At 37.8% G+C, this 19,348-nt stretch overlaps 1 protein-coding gene across 6 annotated transcripts in view; it reads right to left on the reverse strand.

Moving 5' to 3' along the window:
• phldb2b (pleckstrin homology-like domain, family B, member 2b) overlaps positions 1–19,348 on the reverse strand; it is a 49,079-nt gene that overhangs the window by 11,812 nt on the left and 17,919 nt on the right. For 3 of the 6 annotated variants that reach the window (XM_084103276.1, XM_084103278.1, XM_084103279.1), the window contains 10 exons: positions 17,207–18,363; positions 13,793–14,134; positions 11,732–11,869; positions 10,332–10,469; positions 5,816–5,944; positions 4,468–4,623; positions 3,338–3,448; positions 3,123–3,212; positions 852–995; positions 66–171 (listed from right to left, as the gene is read on the reverse strand). In XM_084103276.1, coding sequence (XP_083959402.1) covers positions 66–171; positions 852–995; positions 3,123–3,212; positions 3,338–3,448; positions 4,468–4,623; positions 5,816–5,944; positions 10,332–10,469; positions 11,732–11,869; positions 13,793–14,134; positions 17,207–18,363 — 2,511 coding nt within the window. The remainder of the gene's footprint in view (positions 1–65; positions 172–851; positions 996–3,122; positions 3,213–3,337; positions 3,449–4,467; positions 4,624–5,815; positions 5,945–10,331; positions 10,470–11,731; positions 11,870–13,792; positions 14,135–17,206; positions 18,364–19,348) is intronic. The other 3 variants (XM_084103277.1, XM_084103281.1, XM_084103280.1) reach the window with 1 other exon arrangement.

Below are 19,348 nucleotides of genomic sequence, written 5' to 3' on the forward strand. Positions count from 1 at the left end.
GATGTAATGCTACATAATAACACTGTATATTTTAAACAGTGTGTGTATGAGGTGGAGAGCCCTACCCTTGTGCAGGCGGTGTGTATCCATGTGTGTCTCTTTAGGGGAGATGGCAAGGGCTCGATTCAACACACTCCCACAGCTGGAGCTTTGAGCTAAAGGTGGATGAGACTAAACACAGGGAGTGATGTTAGAGCGGGCTTTTACTTCATACATACATTACCATTCAAAAGTTTGAGGTGGGTATGATTGTTATATTATATTATATTATATTATATTATATTATATTATATTATATTATATTATATTATATTATATTATATTATATTATATTATATTATATTATTAACCACTGTTGCCAAGTAGATATTTAACATTTAAATGAGTAAAATGTTAAAAGTAAGAAGTAAAAAACAGAAAAATACACAAAAAAGCATATTTCACACTTTTTTTAAACTAAATAAACAAGGAGGAATTATATAATACTTTTTACTTAAATGCACCAATATAACAAAACAATATAGTAATATACAGCAACAATTATATAAGAATATATTTTTTTATAAAACATTTTAAAGCAGAACTTACAAGTTACTAAATAAAGAGTAAAATCAATGCGACACTGGATATTGGATATATTTTATAATTGCAATACTGAATATACAGTAAATATTCAGTATATCACCAACCCCTTTTATAAGTATATATTTAGTTTGTTATGATGATTTATTTGATCCTTGGGTTGTTTTTGGCTACTGTCCCTCTAAGACTAAAACATACTGTATGTAAATGCCCTAAAACGCACATTAGAGACTTCTATGTATGTATGTAAATGCATAACATATTCTTACTTTAGAGGGTGTGTTACGACCCAGGGTGGCACAGGTGAACTGTGGGGTTACAGTGGGCTGGGTCTTCTTCCGAGGAAGAGTGCCACTCAGATGAGCTCCGCCTTCCTTACCATACCGTTTTCTTTCCTCTAGGGTGCGGAAATGCTGAGGAACAGAAGGTTATAGGTAAGAAATGTCACTGATAATTGCACTCATATGTACATACACTCGCAAGGTTTACCTGCCTGTGGCGGCGCTGTTTTTTAGCAGGTAGAGGAGGAGGTGGAGGAGAAGGGTTGAGAAAGGTGACCATGTCTTCAGGCCAGTGTACAGAGGGAGGTTTAGGGTTGGGACGAGAGCATGCAGTGAAAGAGGAAGAAGGGATGGTGGAGGACAGTGGACAGGAAGAGGGTGAGAGCTTTGACAAAGAGAGAAAAAGAGAAAAATCAGAAAATAAGGATGCCAGAAGAAGGTAGACCGATAGGATAGTTGGTTTAAAGAGGTCATATTATGGAAAAATTATTTGACTAATGTTTTACAATAAAAAAGCAAAAATATAGTCATTAAAACATCCTGAAATCTGGACAAATTATTATATTATATAGTTATAAGAATTATAGTGGTATGATATGACCTCTTTAATATAAAAAAGTAAAAGAGAAAGGGAATCAAATTGTGTGTGTATATATATATATACACACACACACACACACACACACACACACCCATAGTGACCATGTAACATGACCTTCTACTCAGTGTTTCCAGTACTTGGCATGTGCAACTAAATCCTGGACATGCTTATAACACATATAAACCATCCTGATCACACACCTCACCCTCTCCTGGTAGGGCAGTGCTCTCTGAGGGACTGGGGTCAGGGCTGGGGTCAGTCCCTGTTGCAGGGGCGTCAGGGGAGGACTGGGTTTTGGTGGGGAGGGGGGCTGGGGTGGGGTCTACCCCCAGCTGAGAGTACAGTTCATTGATCTCAGTGACTGTAACATAGCCCTGTGGAACAAACCATTCGGAAAATGGGGGAGAGGTAAGGGGGTGAAAAGAAAGACATTCAAGGAGGTTAAATTGATTAATAAGCAAATGAATAACAGATGAATCACTAAAATAAAATATATTTTTTAATTAAATTTAAAATGTAAATAAATAAATAAATAAATATAGTTAATGGTTAATGTTAAAGAGATAGTTCACCCTAAAGATGAAAATTCTGTCATTATTCACCCACATGTTGGTCCAAACTTGATTAACTTTCTACTGTGGAACAAAAAAGTTTTGGTAACAAAAAAATTAAAGTCATGTAGTTACACATTACTACATGTACTTACTATAGTGATAACAGAAAATTATGCATAATTAAGTAACTAACCCTAAACCAAACCCTAACCCTAACTCTATAGTAAGTTAAATAACTCTACATGTAGTTAATTAATATTACTCAGTCTCAGTACTTATCTGAGTAAGTACAATGTAACTACGTCACCTTAAAATAAAGAGTAACCAACGTTTTTTATGTCCATACAATGGAAGTTAATGGTAACCAAAATTGTTTTTCAAAATATCTTCTCAAAATAACTTCTTTAAATGTTCCACAGTAAGACGAAAGTCATTCAGTTAATGATTTGGGTGAACTACCTCTTTAAAGGATCCAAACAAATGGAATTTATAGGAATTTAAAACATTGATAAAACAGTAAAAGAGGAAATAATTAGGATGTTACTTTCAATATACAGTAAAGAGCGTTATTAATCTTAACTACCCAGAGAAGTGGTATGTTAGTAGGTATTTTGGAAAGCAGGAAATGAGCAACAAACATTATCTTGCATGCATTATCTAGTGTGTTACCTCAGCGTTTTTGATAGACAGAGAGGAAAGAAGAGAAGAAAACATCAGGAGGTCAGCAGGAAGTGGAGACAGGGTTTTGTGGGCATGGCAAATTTCACTATGAGGCGGACACACGTCAGCCAACTGGAAGCAGTCCTGGAATACAGGGGAAAAAGACCCCGTTTCCACGAGGAAACACAAACAACTCTCTGCAACTAAAGATTTCCAGGTTGCAAGGGTTGTGATAAGGGCATGGGCGAAAAAGCAATCAAAGTGAAGATTTCCTTATTTACTATAGTTCATGGTGTTATAGTAACCTTTTGGGCCAGCCACACATGGTTGAAGTGCTCAGGCCCACAACACATGTGTAGTCCAAGAGAGGATGCCATAGTCCATGTCAAGACAAAGAAGATTTGCCTTAAATACACAGAGAAGACACAATCACATGAGGCTTACCTCTTTCATACTGATGGGATTGACAGGGAAACCCAATGCCCCAGTGAGCTCGGAATATTTCTTCTCCAAGTTGACAAGATTCTCCTTTTCCTGGAAAAAAAGCAAGAAAGACTGTCATGGTTCAGAAGCACCAAAAATGATTTTCAATTAAGGGTACAAAAAAGGAACCAAAAGACACTGTAGCATGGCTATATGGTGATATTACAAAGACAGACCTGCTGTAGCATCATCTGAAGATTGTTCTTTTCCTTCACAAAGCTGTCCTTGTCCCTCTGAGCCTGCTGGGAAATCTGGGTACACTGTTTCTTCAGGGCCAGGAGCCTCTCCTAAAGGTGTCACACATTTGTTGGACGTGTTGGAAATGAATGATCATATTTAAAACGCAGATTTTGTTTAAGTCTCAATTTTAAAGATAAGTCAAATAGAGAATGGTAGAAGCTAAATGGTATCAGTTAATTTAGTCTTAGATTAATTTTGTGAATGTTGAGAGTGCAATATACAGTAGTTTGTACTCAGTTTGTGTACAGTTGGTAGATAACTATAAATCTGGCCAGAAAATATTACTCATTTGCCACTTTAAGAAGAGAGAGGCTTGTGATAAAATTGCATTTCCCATCATTCTCTGTGCTAGCACTAAAATGATAAAAATACAACTACTGTCAGTAAGATTTTTTTTAAAGAAACTAATTAATGTATTAAATAGGAAAAAATTGATAGTAAAGACATTTGTAATGTTACAAAAAATGTCAGTTAAATTGTTGTTAAATTGTGAACTTTCTATTCAAAGAATCCTGAAAAAATGTATCACATTTTCCACAAAAGTATTAAGCAGCACAACTGTTAACATAAGAAATGTTTCTTGAGCAGCAAATCAGCATATTAGAATGATTTCATAAGGATCATGTGACACTAAAGACTGAAGTAATGATGATGAAAATTCAGTTTTGCCATCACAGGAAAAAATTACATTTTAAAATAGACTGAAATAGATTACAGTTATTATAAATGGTAATAATATCTCACAATATTACTGTTTTTACTGTATTATTGATCAAAATAAAAGCTGTCTTGGTGAGCATAAGAGGCTTATTTCAAATAGATTAAAAAAGTCTTACCGACCCCAAACTTAAAAAGCTAAAACGCAATTACACACCTAATGCACGTCTTTTGCTCTTCATTTTGCTGGATTAAATCTTCCAGTGTTTGTCAATAAGAGAAAAAGTCCCCATCTCATCATCTTTTAAACACATATAAGTTCTTACTCTTAAGTAACTCACAAGTAAGAACTTCTCAGGATGACTTGAAGTCACCAATAGGCTGATGAATGCATATCTAGGAAACTCACCTTGCGTGTGACGGTGCTCCGCTGGTATTCTGCGATCTCCCTGAGAATGTGTTGAGTCTGAGTCTCTTTCTCCTCATCTTGACGACTCTCTCGTTCCAGCTGTTGAAACTCTAGGTCTTCAAAACGCTTGGTCTCCACCTCTAGCGTCTCTGCATCCTGATAAACAAAAAAAATGGCCATCTACATTTGTGCTAGATCCATATCTTCAAAGTGGAAAGTAATTGAAGTTGTCATACTCCCACAGTTCAATCAGCTTCAAAGAAACCAACAACAGTTCACACCAAATCTCCTCTGCTCCACCACCTTCCCCAGGGATGGAGAGACAGGGGTTAAAGTTTCACTCTGCTGGAACCAGGCCAAACAAGCCTTCAGCCACCACATGCCAGTGAACAGAGGACCAGCCACAACTTTCACCCGTGACCACTGACCTTTAGAGATCAATCACGTCAACATTCACATAACATGACTTTCTGTGACCAAGAAACTCAGCAGCCATTCCACTCTGTTACAGAAACAGCTACCGTACTCCACACTTTCATTCAAGACCAACCGGCTTTAAATAACCTTGTTCCTTCCCTATAACTTAATTAACAGCTTATGTGGTCACTACCAGAGAATGTGCATCAGCCTATCAGGGTGAATATAATGAAACTTGTCAATAACATGTCTGGAACAAACATGAAATTGTATTTGTAGATTTTTAGCATTGTTACATTATCTTAATGACAATTAAGCACCCACTACCATCTCTCAATATTGTAATTTAACAATTTAATTTACTAAATTTTGTTTATTTGGATAGTAATTTATGTATATCACTCTTATATCAGTGAATTAAAGATAATCTTTATTGTAATGTTTTTCTGCATTACAATATGAGATATACAAAAAACACGATCTTCATTAATTAGTTTTTTCTTTAAATGATTTTCGATTTTTTGCAATATGAGATATATATATATTGTAATGCAGAAAAACATTCCATTAAAAAATTTAATTTCGAATTAGATTATTTTTTTTTGTATTACAGTAATGTGAATTTGTGCTTAATATTGTCACATGCAAAAAAAAACTATTTTAATTTTTTTTGTCTTAAAATTAATTTATTAAATGGAAATATAATATAACCCTGACTTTACCCATTGGTGCCAGAACAACATTTTGATTGTATAAAATATTTTTTTTATTCAAACATATGCAATACATGAAATTATTATATACAGGAAGCGCATGCAAGACAGCCCAAATGTCTTTCATGGAAGTGAGACAGATGCAAGCATTAGTGATGAAGAGGAGATAGACTCGGTTATGAGGAAGAGTAGGATGAAGGCTGTGTGTGAGTACTGACCCTGCAGAGCTGCAGCTGAAGTTGCTCTTTCAAGGCTTCAGGGCAGGTGTCCAACTGAGTCTTCTGCTCTGCAAGCAGATGCACCAGTCGATCTAACTTTACACGCTCCGCATCTAGCTTGGCTTTGTCCTGCACTCACGCGCAAATGATGCAGGGAGAGAGGAGAGAAGGGTTAGTGCTGGGGCAGGTGGGGTGGGTAGGGTTAGTTACTACATAAAGTCAGCAACAGCACAAGTGGGGTATGATGTATATGGAGGTGTTGAATTAAATGGAGAACATGAAATGCAGGAAAATAATCATTTAGAATGGCATAATGCTGATGTAATCAACATAAATACTCAAACAACTGAAAAATACCTCAGCAATCAGTTCAAACTGAACTGTAATTGACAAAATATTAAAGTTTTTCAACTTTTCAAAAATGAAAATTCTGTCATCATTTACTCACCCTCATGTCGTTCCAAACCTGTAAGACTTTTGTTCATCTTCGGAACACAAATGAAGATATTTGAAATTAAATCTGAGAGATTTCTGTCCCTCCATTGACAGTATACGCAACTAGCACTTTGACGCTTCGAAAAATTCAACAAGAAATCGTAAAACTAGTCCATATGAATTGAGTGGTTTAGTCCGGATTTTCTGAAGAGACACGATCGCTTTATATGATGAACAGATTGAATTTAGGCTTTTATTCACATATAAACATTCATTAACGCACATCAGATATGGTAAACGGAAGCTCAGGCATGTTCGCTTAAGTGCGAGAACCAATGAGCTTTATTCTCGTGTGTTACGCAGCACGTTTGAACCAATGAGGCTTGTTCTAGTGGGACAAGCAAGTACGGTTGTACTTCTGTTCATGTTCGCTGATGAATGTTTATATGTGATTAAAAGCCTGAATTCAATCTGTTTGTCATACAAATGATCCAGTCTCTTTGTAAAATTTGGACTAAACCGCTCGATTCATATGGATTAGTTTTACAATCTCGCTAAATGTACTTTTTGGAGCGTCAAAGTGGTAGTTGCATAGGCCGTCAATGGAGTGACAGACATCTTTCAGATTTCATTGAAAATCTTGATTTTGATATGTTCCGATAATCTTGATATGTTCCGAAGAAGATGAACAAACGTCTTATGGGTTTGGAACGGCATGAAAGTGAGTAAATGATGACAGAATTTTTATTTTTGGGTGAACTAAACATTTAATAAAAATGGCCACTTTGCATGCAAGCAACACTCACAGCAAAGAATGGCCCCAAGGCAGCAACAGCAATATAACAGCCACCAATGTTCAATAAATTACTTGCACCAAGTAATATTGTCCAACTGTAGGCGGTTTATGTTTGCCAAGCAACAAAACACAATATAGTATTCACTTGATAGTTGTTACAAAACCTTATTACAGTAGCTCCATTGCCAACATAGCAGCATCCTAGACAGCATGGAACTTGATCAGTGAACAAATCAACCATCCTCTAACAGATAAAAACGGCCCTTCAGTATATCAAGTGTCTCTGCAGCTGCCAGGCAAAATGGAATGAGCCGGAAGTCAGGCTGAACTTGAGACGCAGGTGCCAGGGTTTCCACCCCCTCCTAGCTCAGAAATCCCTCACATCAACACAGTGTGGGGTGTCACTCAGTTTAGCAGAGGTGTATTTAGAGCAGGCCCGGGATTACCAACTGTGACATGAACTGAGAGGCTGCCAGGAAGTGCAAGTGTGTCTGTGTGTGGGAGACTCTATAATTGATATTTCAGAAGTAATATGTATTATAAATATACATTTTTTTTGTGCTGGAAAGGAAACTTTGAAACCGCATCTTTGCAAAACTTTAAATTAAACTACGACTGTAAAAAATGCCATTAGCAACACTATTAGTAGCCAACTTCACTAAAGCTTTCCATCAGATAATACAACTTCATCACTCAAATAATACAGATAATATTCCATCAGATAATACAAATTAACAGCATTTATCTGGCACACAACCAATTAGAATTTCAATAAGGGTGACATCAATAAACTTGAAAAGATAAACTTGCAATAAAAACTATAAAATATTCTAAATTCTACATCGGGGTCTAAAACAGTGATGAACTACGGCATTTGACTACAAAATGCCTCACAGGGACTTCCACATATAGGGCCTCAAATGAATCAGTGATTAATTTAGGTAAATTGTACATTAGAATGGTTCATCATATACACTATTGTTCAGAAGTTTGGGTCAGTTTTGGTTTCTAAAGTTGTTGTTTTTGAGTCTTACTCTCACCAAAGCTTTCATTCAAAAATTTCATTTCTTTCATGTCTCTCTCAACAGCTCAAACATGCATTTTAGTCTGGGACTAGCTTAAGCCTTGTCTGTGGATTAAAGGGGAAATGTCTTAACTACCACTTTTGTTCAGCAAGGATAGATTAAATTGATCAAAATAATTTCTTTCAAAAAACATTAACAATCTTACTGACCCCAAACTTTTGAACAGTAGCATAAATCAAGTGGCACACTTTTGACATTCAAATGAACCATCTGAATGAACTGATTTCCTAAAATGAATCTGATTTGCCAGTACTGCACACTAAAAGAAAGGACAGTTAACCCTTTCACGCATAGTGGTCACTACAGTGGACAGCTATTAAAAAAAGCATTTTCTTGAATTTGCACGGGTTTTTATGGCAAAGTTGCACATCAGCCTCTTCATTGGACCCTGGTGCATCATCCTCTAAAGTGCAACCAAGTGGCAAGCCTTTGTGTTTCAAATTTTTTCTCCCTCCAAACCAAGATGGCCAAGGGTCAGTCAGACATGCCAAGTTGCTCCGGAATATCCACCCATTCCTTCTATCCTAGGAGACTCTTGTTGGTAAAAAAAAATATTGCAGCATCAAGCAATATCTAATGAGTCATATCACAGTAAAATTTTCCAAGTTTTGATTTTAGATTGAGAGAAAACTCTGATTAATCACATGTCCACTGTAGTGGACGTCATGCATCAATTGCTATATTTCAGCTACAATTCATAATTATAATGTGAATATTGTTTTTGAAATTTAAAACTTAAAAACTTAATCTGCAGTGACTTTTTTTTACAGTAAATAAATGTACTTGTATTATTAGAATGTAATTTTCATTGACATCAAAAAAAGTCATGTGATTACATAATGTATGACACTTGTAATGCATTACTTGTTAGATCAAAAAGTAATCTGATTTCGTAATGCATGTTATTGTAATGCGTTTTTTTACTCATAACATCAAAAAGTAATCTGAATACGCATGTTACTTGTAATGCGTTTCTTTACTCATAACATCAAAAAGTAATCGGATTACGTAATGCATGTTACTTGTAATGCGTTTCCTTACTCATAACATCAAAAAGTAATCTGATTATGTAATGTGCGTTATTGTAATGCGTTTCTTTACTCATAACATCAAAAAGTAATCTGATTACGTAATGCATGTTACTTGTAATGCGTTTCTTTACTCGTTACATCAAAAAGTAATCTGATTATGTAATGCACATTACTTGTAGTTAATTACTTGTTAGATCAAAAAGTAATCTGATTACGTAATGCATGTTACTTGTAATGCGTTTCCTTACTCATAACATCAAAAAGTAATCTGATTATGTAATGTGGGTTATTGTAATGCGTTTCTTTACTCATAACATCAAAAAGTAATTGATTACGTAATGCATGTTACTTGTAATGCGTTTCTTTACTCGTTACATCAAAAAGTAATCTGATTATGTAATGCACATTACTTGTAGTTAATTACTTGTTAGATCAAAAAGTAATCTGATTACGTAATGCATGTTACTTGTAACACATTACTTTACTTGTAACATCAAAAAAGTAATTTGAATGCGTTATGCATGTTACTTGTAATGCGTTACCCCCAACACTGATCATTTCAGATGAGATTGAAAAAACGTATCGCAAGGTTTTCTCAGAGGAGGGCTATGATAGAAATGTGCATGTCCATCTTGAACATAATCAGAATTATCAGCTTATAAGGGTAAATCTCCATACTCTGGTGATTGTACAGACTGACTCATACAGACTGTAGAAAATTCTGATGGAATCACGTCCTCATGTTCTGATATCAAAGATACGCGAAGTGCAACTTGTATGAAGTTGTTTGAAGCCTTTGCAATATTTTGCATTTATATTTTTGTATATATTTTATAGTTTTCACATGATTTGATATAATTGTATTGATTAGTTTGTTAAATTCACATACTTTATCTGTTTGATTATTGTCTTATATTTAATATATTATATCTTAAGTTTAAACCATAACCACATGCTGTCCACTCAAGTGGACATCTGAAAATCTCTTTGAAAAATTTGTAAAAAAATAAAATAAAAATCAATTCTTGTTTTTCATGCCCTAAGAGCAATAAAAACACATAGGAAAAAAATCCTGACTGAGGTTATCATAATTCATCTCTACAGTCTACATCTCTACAGTTAGATAACTAGTCCTCAACACTGATGAAGACTTCATCATGGCCACATACCTGAGATTTTTCCGTCTGCGCTTTGTTCTCGATGTCAGACATCTTTTCTTTAAGTTGCTCCAGAGCGTCTTTCTCCTGCTGTAGCTGAGCCGTCTCCGAATCCTGCTCGCCTTCCAACAGAGCCCGCTCCACTTCCAACTAAACACAAACACACACTCTCAAACTTAATTTGTAAGTAATTTTTACTCAATCTAAAGTTCTACATTTAAAAAAATCCATCAAAACAATTGAAGTCGCTGACAGCAACGTATTCAATGATTTTGTGGTCAACTGTGATGTCATGTCACCACGTTCAGGACCACCAAGAAGGTGCCTCATTTCTCACAAATAAAAAGAGGCCCACATTCTGAGCTCATAAAAGCCCAACCTCATAAAACTACAACACAACACTGACATTATGGGTTTGTTGAATGGAAGTCTAATGGAACAGCTGACTTAGCAGGAACTGCTGGCACAAGACCAACCAAATAAGAATGCTTTTTGAAGGATCATATGATACTAAAAACTAGATTAATGGATACTGAAAATTCAGGTTTGCCATCACAGGAATAAATTACACTTTAAAGTTTAGAACTGTCTGTCTTTTAACTTTAAATAGAACACAGTTATTTTAAATAGGAATAATATTTTACAATATTACTGTTTTTTCTATATTTGTGATCAAATAAATGCATCCTTGGTGAGCATTATTCTTGGTGAGCATTATTCTTTCAAATACATTTTTATATTTCATACCTATTTCAAACTTTTGACAGGTAGTGCAAATTCAAAACAAGTTGACCTTGAAAAACAAGCAGTTTCAAGATGTCAAAGTAGGCTAATAAAGTAGAAATGCTGTTAGCTACTGCAACAATTTTCTACACTACTTTGAAGAGACTTCTTTTCTAGTTATTGTTCACTTCATTGCATGATTGTAACATCCATTCTCTGACATCTAAAGTTGCTTGTCCCACCCCAAGTTTCTTCTCATTGGTCAATTGTTTTTAGACCGACTGCAACAGCCAAAGAAATGCAGTAACAGAAAGAGTAAACAGTAAGAGTTTGTCTGGGCCTTCAAACCTCAGTAGAACCTCACAAAGAGAAAGGAGCAAATAGGAGAAATGAGGATGACAGGAAGGGAAAGAGCATTACAGTGGAGGGCGGAATATATTGAAATCAAATCAGGGATGAAATGTGTAGTTTAAAGGGAAAAACAGAGAAAGTGAGGCTTGAAGTGAGAGAAAGTAAAACAGGTTTAGGCTTGGCAGGTCAGACCTCCTTGTCTAGCTGCGTTCCTCATCACAGCTCCTGATTACTTCGCCACATGCACAACTCTCCCACATAGACACTCTTCTTCCATTACTCCCACCATCCCTGATCTCTCCCACTCCCTATATGACCTACGGATGTGTCAACTGTACCTCTCTGATGGACTCCTCCATCTGGTTATCCAAGTCTTTGATCTTCAGCTCTAACTCTTCCATATTGTTCAGAACCTGGATCCTCTCCTCCTCTATACGTCTTACGTCCAGCTTTAGCCGAGTGTCGTCCTCAGACACCTGTTGAAAACATGATGCTGTAAGCAACCACATAACTATACTGTACAATGCAGTAAGAATTAAAACATATTATAAAAGACTTTAGCTCAGTTCCAAACAGTGTTGTTTTTGTTGACTAAAACTGACTTTTTTTTTTAAACTAATAAAAATGACTAGCACATGACAAAATTACTAAAACTTTAACTAAACTTAAAAACTAAAAATATAAATATTAAAATAATAAATACTATAAAAAATAATGCTGTCTAGGTAGGCAACTCATGATGGTTTGTACTTTAGTATTAAGGCATTATAGACTGTTCTAAAAAGTAGATTACCTGAAGATTTAAGTTGAAGGGCAAATTTAAGTTGAAGTACTAAAATTACCAACAAAAAACTAATAATAATAAAAAAAAAATCACAAAAATCACAAAACAATAATTCAAAGCAGCACTGGCCCATTTCAAAGCAGTTACTTATTAGGTTCTGTTTCAGGTAGGACACTCCCTTAGAGGATAGCTGCCTATGTAGAAAGCACCCGGCAAGGCAGCTCACTAGGCTTTGGAACAGAGCTATCATATGCATTTCTCTTTCGTTCAGGTATGTACACATTTCTCAACAGCTATTAGAGAATGTTTAACTTTCCAAACTCAATTTTTTATTAATGCTGGATTTTGTATTGACCCATTTAGACATTTAGAACTGCATTCAGGGCTATGTCAATGCAAGTAGTGTAAAGCCCTTTAATGCAATCCATAGCATGGACATGCCCCCTTCTGGCAGCTGCACTGATCTTTAGCTCTGAGAAACAGGATTCACTGAATGAACACCAACGATGAATGGGTCCAACGGAAACTTCGAGGAACAGAGGGGTGGGGAGATACATACTCGATTTCCTAAACCAATTATTTATCTAGGTTTTCAATATCCGTGAAAGGCGATCTGCTTATTTTGAGTTTTATAAGCAACAAGTTGACCGGTGACCTGGAAGAATCCACATGCACGTGCATGTATGATTAGGTATGGGTGAAGAGACATTTTTCCATTGTGTGAGGCAGAGATCAACCAAACACAATGCGCATGACCCTGCTATATTTGGACAGTGATGTTTATATCTTCTCATCACAGTTTATACTATTGAGGGCCTGTCTCTGAGCTGCTTCGGCTGTTTCTGTGCGGTCTTAAAGGGAATTTATAGTTTCTATAAACTGGTTTCTAAAGTCATATTGTGTTCTATAGCATATATCTTTAGATGGATAAATAACAGAACCAACGCATGACTGCTACTACTGTGCGGAAGACTAATTCGATTAGTCTATATGGGAGTTGAAGGGAAGACACCCGCACATTCCTTCACGAATTAAAGTGTGCATGAGGTTATGTGCATGCCAAGGAAGGGTGGGAAACTCTTATAACCGCTCCACAAGGTCACAGGAATTAACAGTAAGGAAACAGCCTAGCTTTACAAATGGTTCAATTACCTAACGAAATTAAAACACACACTGTATGCAGAAAAGACTTCCTGCATAAAGCCATAGCGGAAAACAATCTGTCGGAGTAAAGCTGAAGGTCATCTGACCGGCACAGACCAATCAAACAAACACATGACTTCAGGTCCTCTCAGAGTATGATTGTAGAGGCCTGATATGACGAAACCAAAGTCCATGGTTTCTATAATATAATATATATATATATATATATAAAAAATAGTTTAATAAATTAAAATATGTACATTTTAATTTGAATATAGAAATTATATTATATTACATTATATTATATATTACATGGCCCCAAAAAGTATTTGGACATTTAAAATGTCTTGATGCAATGCAAATGCAATGACTGCCAAAACGTCCCAATTAAGGTGATTTTTAATAGATGCATGAAGTTAGTTCCTCTCATTCATTCATTTTTAAAACTAGCTTAAGTGGCTTTACCAATTACCTTGTTTATCCGTGTCAGCCGAGGAGAAGGGGTGGGGGCGGAGCCAAGGACAGCTGTTGTCTCCGCCCTAAGTTCTCTGTGTCCACTGTTCTTGAACTGTCGTACCCGTCTCTCCTCGCTGCCCTGGGTCTCCCGGGCTTTAAGCCCGTAGTCGTTTTCAGCAGAAATGCTGGCTGACAAACTTGCAGAGTCTGAGAACGTAGACTCATCATCTGACAGCTGTAATTTCTCCAGCTCCTTGTTGATCTTCTGCAAGTCTGCGACGGCCAAGCCAGTTTTGTCCTGCTCTGCGTGACCCAGCCCAGAACACAGATTGAGGATAGTCTCCAGACGCTGACGTTCCTATGGATCAGACAGAAAGAGAGAGAAAAAAACTGTTTGACAAAATGTATTCATACACATCATACAAATCAACTAGACAGCTGGAGGGAATAAGTTTGGAAATATTTCTCACCTTTGAGATGCACACAGATTTACCTGCAGCAGTTCTAAACATGTCAGCATGAGATTTTTCTCCAAATAACAAATATTTCACACTAATAGCTCATGGGCAATATAAAGAAGAGCATTACTTCTATTCCTTCAAACATCTTCAAGAAGATCCAATATCCAAATATCTTTGATTCAAACGTTTAAATGAAAAAAAGCACATTTGACAGCCCCAAACTGTGGTCAGAGAAAGACCAGATGGAGACAACCAGGCATATACATCCAAAAGCAATCCTGGCTTATGAGGGAGTGCACTTGGCTTAAAAAAAGCCCCTGCATTTATCGACTGATATAGAAATACAAACAGCAAGTTCAGGCGAGCATTTCCAGAGCCAAGAAAAATGATCACACAGGTTCATATAACTGTGAATGAACAACCTGACCTGCACCATAGGCACATTAACAGTTATTAAATTCATAAAGAAGACATTTCCTTGTAAACTGAAACCTGGTCCACAAAACAAGCCCGGCATTTTTACGCATTGGCATGGTCCTATTTATCAGAGAGCTCTACTTACCTTATCAACATATCCAGAGGTCAGAGGGCACATGGTGACCTCCTCCTCACAGGAGAAGATCATGCCATCATCAAAAAGATGCTAGGTTCAGTAAAGTTCCTCAGCATAGTATGCATAAATGACAGAGACATGAACTCAACAACTTCAGCGCCACACCAAGCCAGTGTCAGAAACACAAACCCTCTGAAAGGAGGTCGACGAGCCGGTGGGAAGGGAGATTGCGAATGGGAGAGAGAAAGAGAGAGGGAGATTATGGTGCTCTCAGGAACTGAGCAGAGAGTGAAACTGGACCCAATAAAAACTGCTGGCACTAGATGGGAAAGGATATACAAATAGTGCGTATAAATAGTCATGAGCAATAACAAATATTACTCATGACACGCTATCAGCCCCAATGCATGAGCGATGGGCAAACTTCACTGGATCCTCTACCAAGGATATGAAAGGCAATGTAAATAATCCTAAACAATTTACATAAAATTTCTGTACCAATTCAAGGTCAATCTATTGTATCTATGGCACTCTTACATTATGAAGCTGACGTTTTAACTGAAAAATGCGTCTCTGTTCACTAGACATTCAAAGTCATTGTTTAATCAGTCAAAATTTTTGCAAGCAACATATTAATATTAATTAATTAATTACAAATAAATATAAAAATAGATCTCAAACGCATGAAATTAAATTGTCCAGTGCTGCTGCCATAGTTTTCTCCCAATATTTATACCTCATTGGGGTCTGAAACAGAAAAAAAGAAGAAAAAACAACCGCACATGCTATGCAACTGTGTGCCATCATTAAACAACCAGGGCTAAAGTCTGTAATATTACATTCCTCTGAGAGAGTATGTTTTTCTAAGAAACCCTGTGAAGGTCTATGTGTGGATATACATCTCCACCTGTAGCGGCCTTGTTTTCACTCAGATCTGGCCTTGTAAATATCACCAGCCTGTAGTTGTGGTGCTAACTAATGAGTGGGCGGCCTACGCTGATGGTTTGGCCTCTGCCCAGCAGGGCGGCGCCACAGGTGGCCTCCCTTAACCACAGCGTACAAAAACTCTGATGCCTTTCATTTGAACCCCACAGAGAGCAGCTGAGAAGCAAGAATGGAGCATGTTAGCGTAGGCAATTTGCCAGCATCTTCTGCAGCTGTGGGCGCCCTCCCAGAGAGAGTGTGTTCAGGAGGCCGGGTTCAATGAAAGTGGATGTGGTTCTGGGCTGTCAAGCTGTCTATTAATAGGAGGTTTATACAGCCACACCTCTGCTTGGGTCTTCCACCGCATCCACTACAGAGAACGAGAGGGGCCTTCCTGCACATGGTCTGTTTCTTATAACGGAGTGGAATGCCAGAGCACAGGTTTAGTGGGGAGATTAATTATACTGCTGGTGGGATCCCCTGTATCTGAGCTCCCTCAAGATCCCTTATTGCAAGAAGAATTGAAATATCACCAGCTTTTCACTTGATACCCCTCACAATGAGGAAAGAAAACAGGGTCATGGAGGAGGAATGTTAAATATTTTAGAACAAAATCATATGTTCTTTATATTGGGTGAGTTTTAAGAAGAATGATACGCTTATAAAGAATAAAAATAAAAAGGAAACAGATGATTGGACATGCAAATGTTTGAATTCTTCAAAAATTATATGCGTATTTTGTGTTAAAGTCAACATGAAACAGAATTTAAAACCCATTTTACTTACGTGACATTAAGAAAAAAAGGGTGGGATTTGAGTCATCAGGAATTGATTGGATTATGAAAGGTGGTCGTTCTATCTCAGAATGGAGCCAGTACTTCATTAGATAAGCGTTAATCGGCATTAAAATACAGTCAGGAGTTAGTATGTACAAATAGTAACTTGGCTATTGATAATTTATATGTACCTGACATCAGCAGAAAAGGAATGACGTTCAGAGGCGGAACAAGTTCTTACATTAGAATTTATGATAACCAGAAACATGTACACAAGTAAATAGTTTTTTTTTTTCATGTTGACTTTTAAATCGTGATTGAATGGAAGTAGCAATAGATCTTTTCTTCCATATTATGATGTACAGTGAAATGGATTATCGAAAAAGGTAGGGCGGGGTCTTGGTTCCATCCACTGGTAGTTGATTGGATGGAGGCAGATCTGAATGCAAGCTTACTGTCGATTGTAAGTAAGGGGTGGGGTTTAAGCATAGACTGTAAAAAATAGGGTTTAAGCCGATGTCATGCATATGTCACCAAAGTGAAGTCTGTTGTTTCAGTCAAAGGTCACGTTATGACATTGGTTAAAATTATGAGCTCAACAAATATAAAAAAAGAAAAACACAAAAACAAATGCATGGATGAATCATTCACAATAAGAGCAATAACATGCATTTAAAGCAACACATCAACAACAAAAAGTGACAAAAGTTTCTCACCAGTCTTTCGACTTCCTGTTCCCGCAATCTTTCATCCCTCTGTCTCTGATGGTAGTCTTGAAGCTCTTCCTTTCCACTGAGAGAGCTGATGCTGCCCTTTCTCTCCCTGAAGCCACTCGGCGGACCCAGCCCTGCCTTTCCGAACGACTGCCTCCTTTCCCCGAGACCGATCTCCAGAGCTTGTGAGGGACCACGCATGGCTTGCCTGTCCACTTCTGAGTAGGAACTGGTGGAAGTCAAACTCACCTTCTTGGCTTGCCGGGGGCTGGTGGCTTCTTCTGATGTCATGGTGACATCCGGAGGGGCTACGGTGTGTTTAGTACCAGGTCTGGTGGACAGTGAGATGGAGACTACTTCAGAATGACCATTCTGGTGTTTGGGATCAGAGGCTCCAGTTGAGTGTGAAAGATGGCCATCGGGAGACCGATAGCTTGGCGGAAGGGTGAGTTGGGCATCGGTGGGTCTATAGAGGCGTGGTAGGGAGCGACTGTGAGAGCTCATTCCTGTAAGTGACCCAGCGGAGTACTTTCGTTGCCGTGGAGCGGGCTCGAGTCCACCGTTACGTCCTGCATCTGGGGTGAGGAATCGACGAGCCAGGCGGGGACTGGAAGGCATGCTAGCTGCACCACTACCGCCCCCTGGTGCTGGAGGGAGGGAATCAGTCCCACTGGTGGACGAGCCATTCCACATTAAGAGTGCTGAGCTTGAGGTTGCAGCATGGCGGCTGTCTGACGTATTGAGGAGCAGACTATCCTGAGATTGGTTCCGGCTCATGGGTCGAGAATAGGGAAGTGATGTGTCGCGATCTCGATGGTCGGAACTGCGAGGAGACGGAGGCATGCTGCTGGATGAATGCATTGGCACTCTGGCCACAAGCGGTGGCCGTTCGGAGCTGTACAATCGGCGGGCTTGTTCCTGATACGATATTGGGGAGGACGAGGTGATAGGTGACAGCAAATTGGGTGTGGTGGGTGGAGACTGTGTCATGCTGAAGTAGGAGGGGCTTGAGTCCCCATTGGCTCGCAAGCTGTTTTCCAATGCTTGCTTCTTTTTTTGTAAAGTGTCCATCAAATCGCGGAGCTCAGAGACGGAGCGCATCCCTCTTGAGCCAGAGCCACCCAGACAGTGACTGAAGTCACTGCTGAACTTCAGATAATCTAAAAATAAACACAAGAAAGGTTCTTCAGAACAATAAACAAGAGTTTTTTACAAGCAGCTTAATTTTTGAAAAGGTCAGACTATTACAAGCATGAGAAAGTGGTTATGGGAGTTATATAACTGTCTGCTTGGCGATTGTTAACTCCTGGAATTGCTTTAATTGTTTGCAGGAGTACAGGGAGCTCTGACTGCTGTACCTGAGAATCATTTGACCTGCAATGAACTGGAACAAAAAGATCATCAGCTTTCCCTTAGGGATAAAATAAAAATAAAGCCTGTCCACCTTGCTGTCAAACTATTCCACATGGCTCTACAGCTTAAACTTGCATAAACCTGGTCAGTTAAGACATTATCTAAAAACAGATACTGACCAAAGTCCAACATTTTCTAGAAACAGAAAGGGAAACTGACCAAAATCCACTCTTTACAAAATATTGCACAATGAGATAAGCTAGGAGTGCAAAAGTAAAAAAAAAAACTTCCTTAAAAATCGTAATTTGTTTAAAACTATAATTTAAAATAATGTAGATGATCCAGCACAGGCTAAGAAGAGATTGGATAAAAGATAGCTATGTTTGATTTGGCCTCTAGGTTTGCTATTCTATCTCCCTCCTTCACAGACACAATTTTCTCATCTGCTTTCTGGACGAGAGTTAAGTTTCAATCCGCCACGTGCCAAGACAGCGAAGATCAAAGAAATCCCACTTCAGATGACTGACGTGAATGCTCATAAAACACATAAACCTGCACATGCCAAGAAAAATCCCTTTATCTCTTTAAGGTGCTTGTGTGCGTACATTTGGCTGGAGCAGAAGTTAAATCAAGGAAGAATCTCTCACGTGAACGTAACCAAGGAAACAAAGCAGAAACTGAAAGATATATCACAAGGATGAAAGATTAAAGGAAAGGCATGCAAGATCACACAAACTTTGACCATACATGGGAAGGTTCTGGCTCACCATTTAGCAACAAGCTCACTTTTTA

The sequence above is a fragment of the Abramis brama genome (assembly GCF_963993115.1).
Source record: "Abramis brama genome assembly, chromosome: 24".
NCBI classification, from domain to species: Eukaryota; Metazoa; Chordata; class Actinopteri; order Cypriniformes; family Leuciscidae; genus Abramis; species Abramis brama.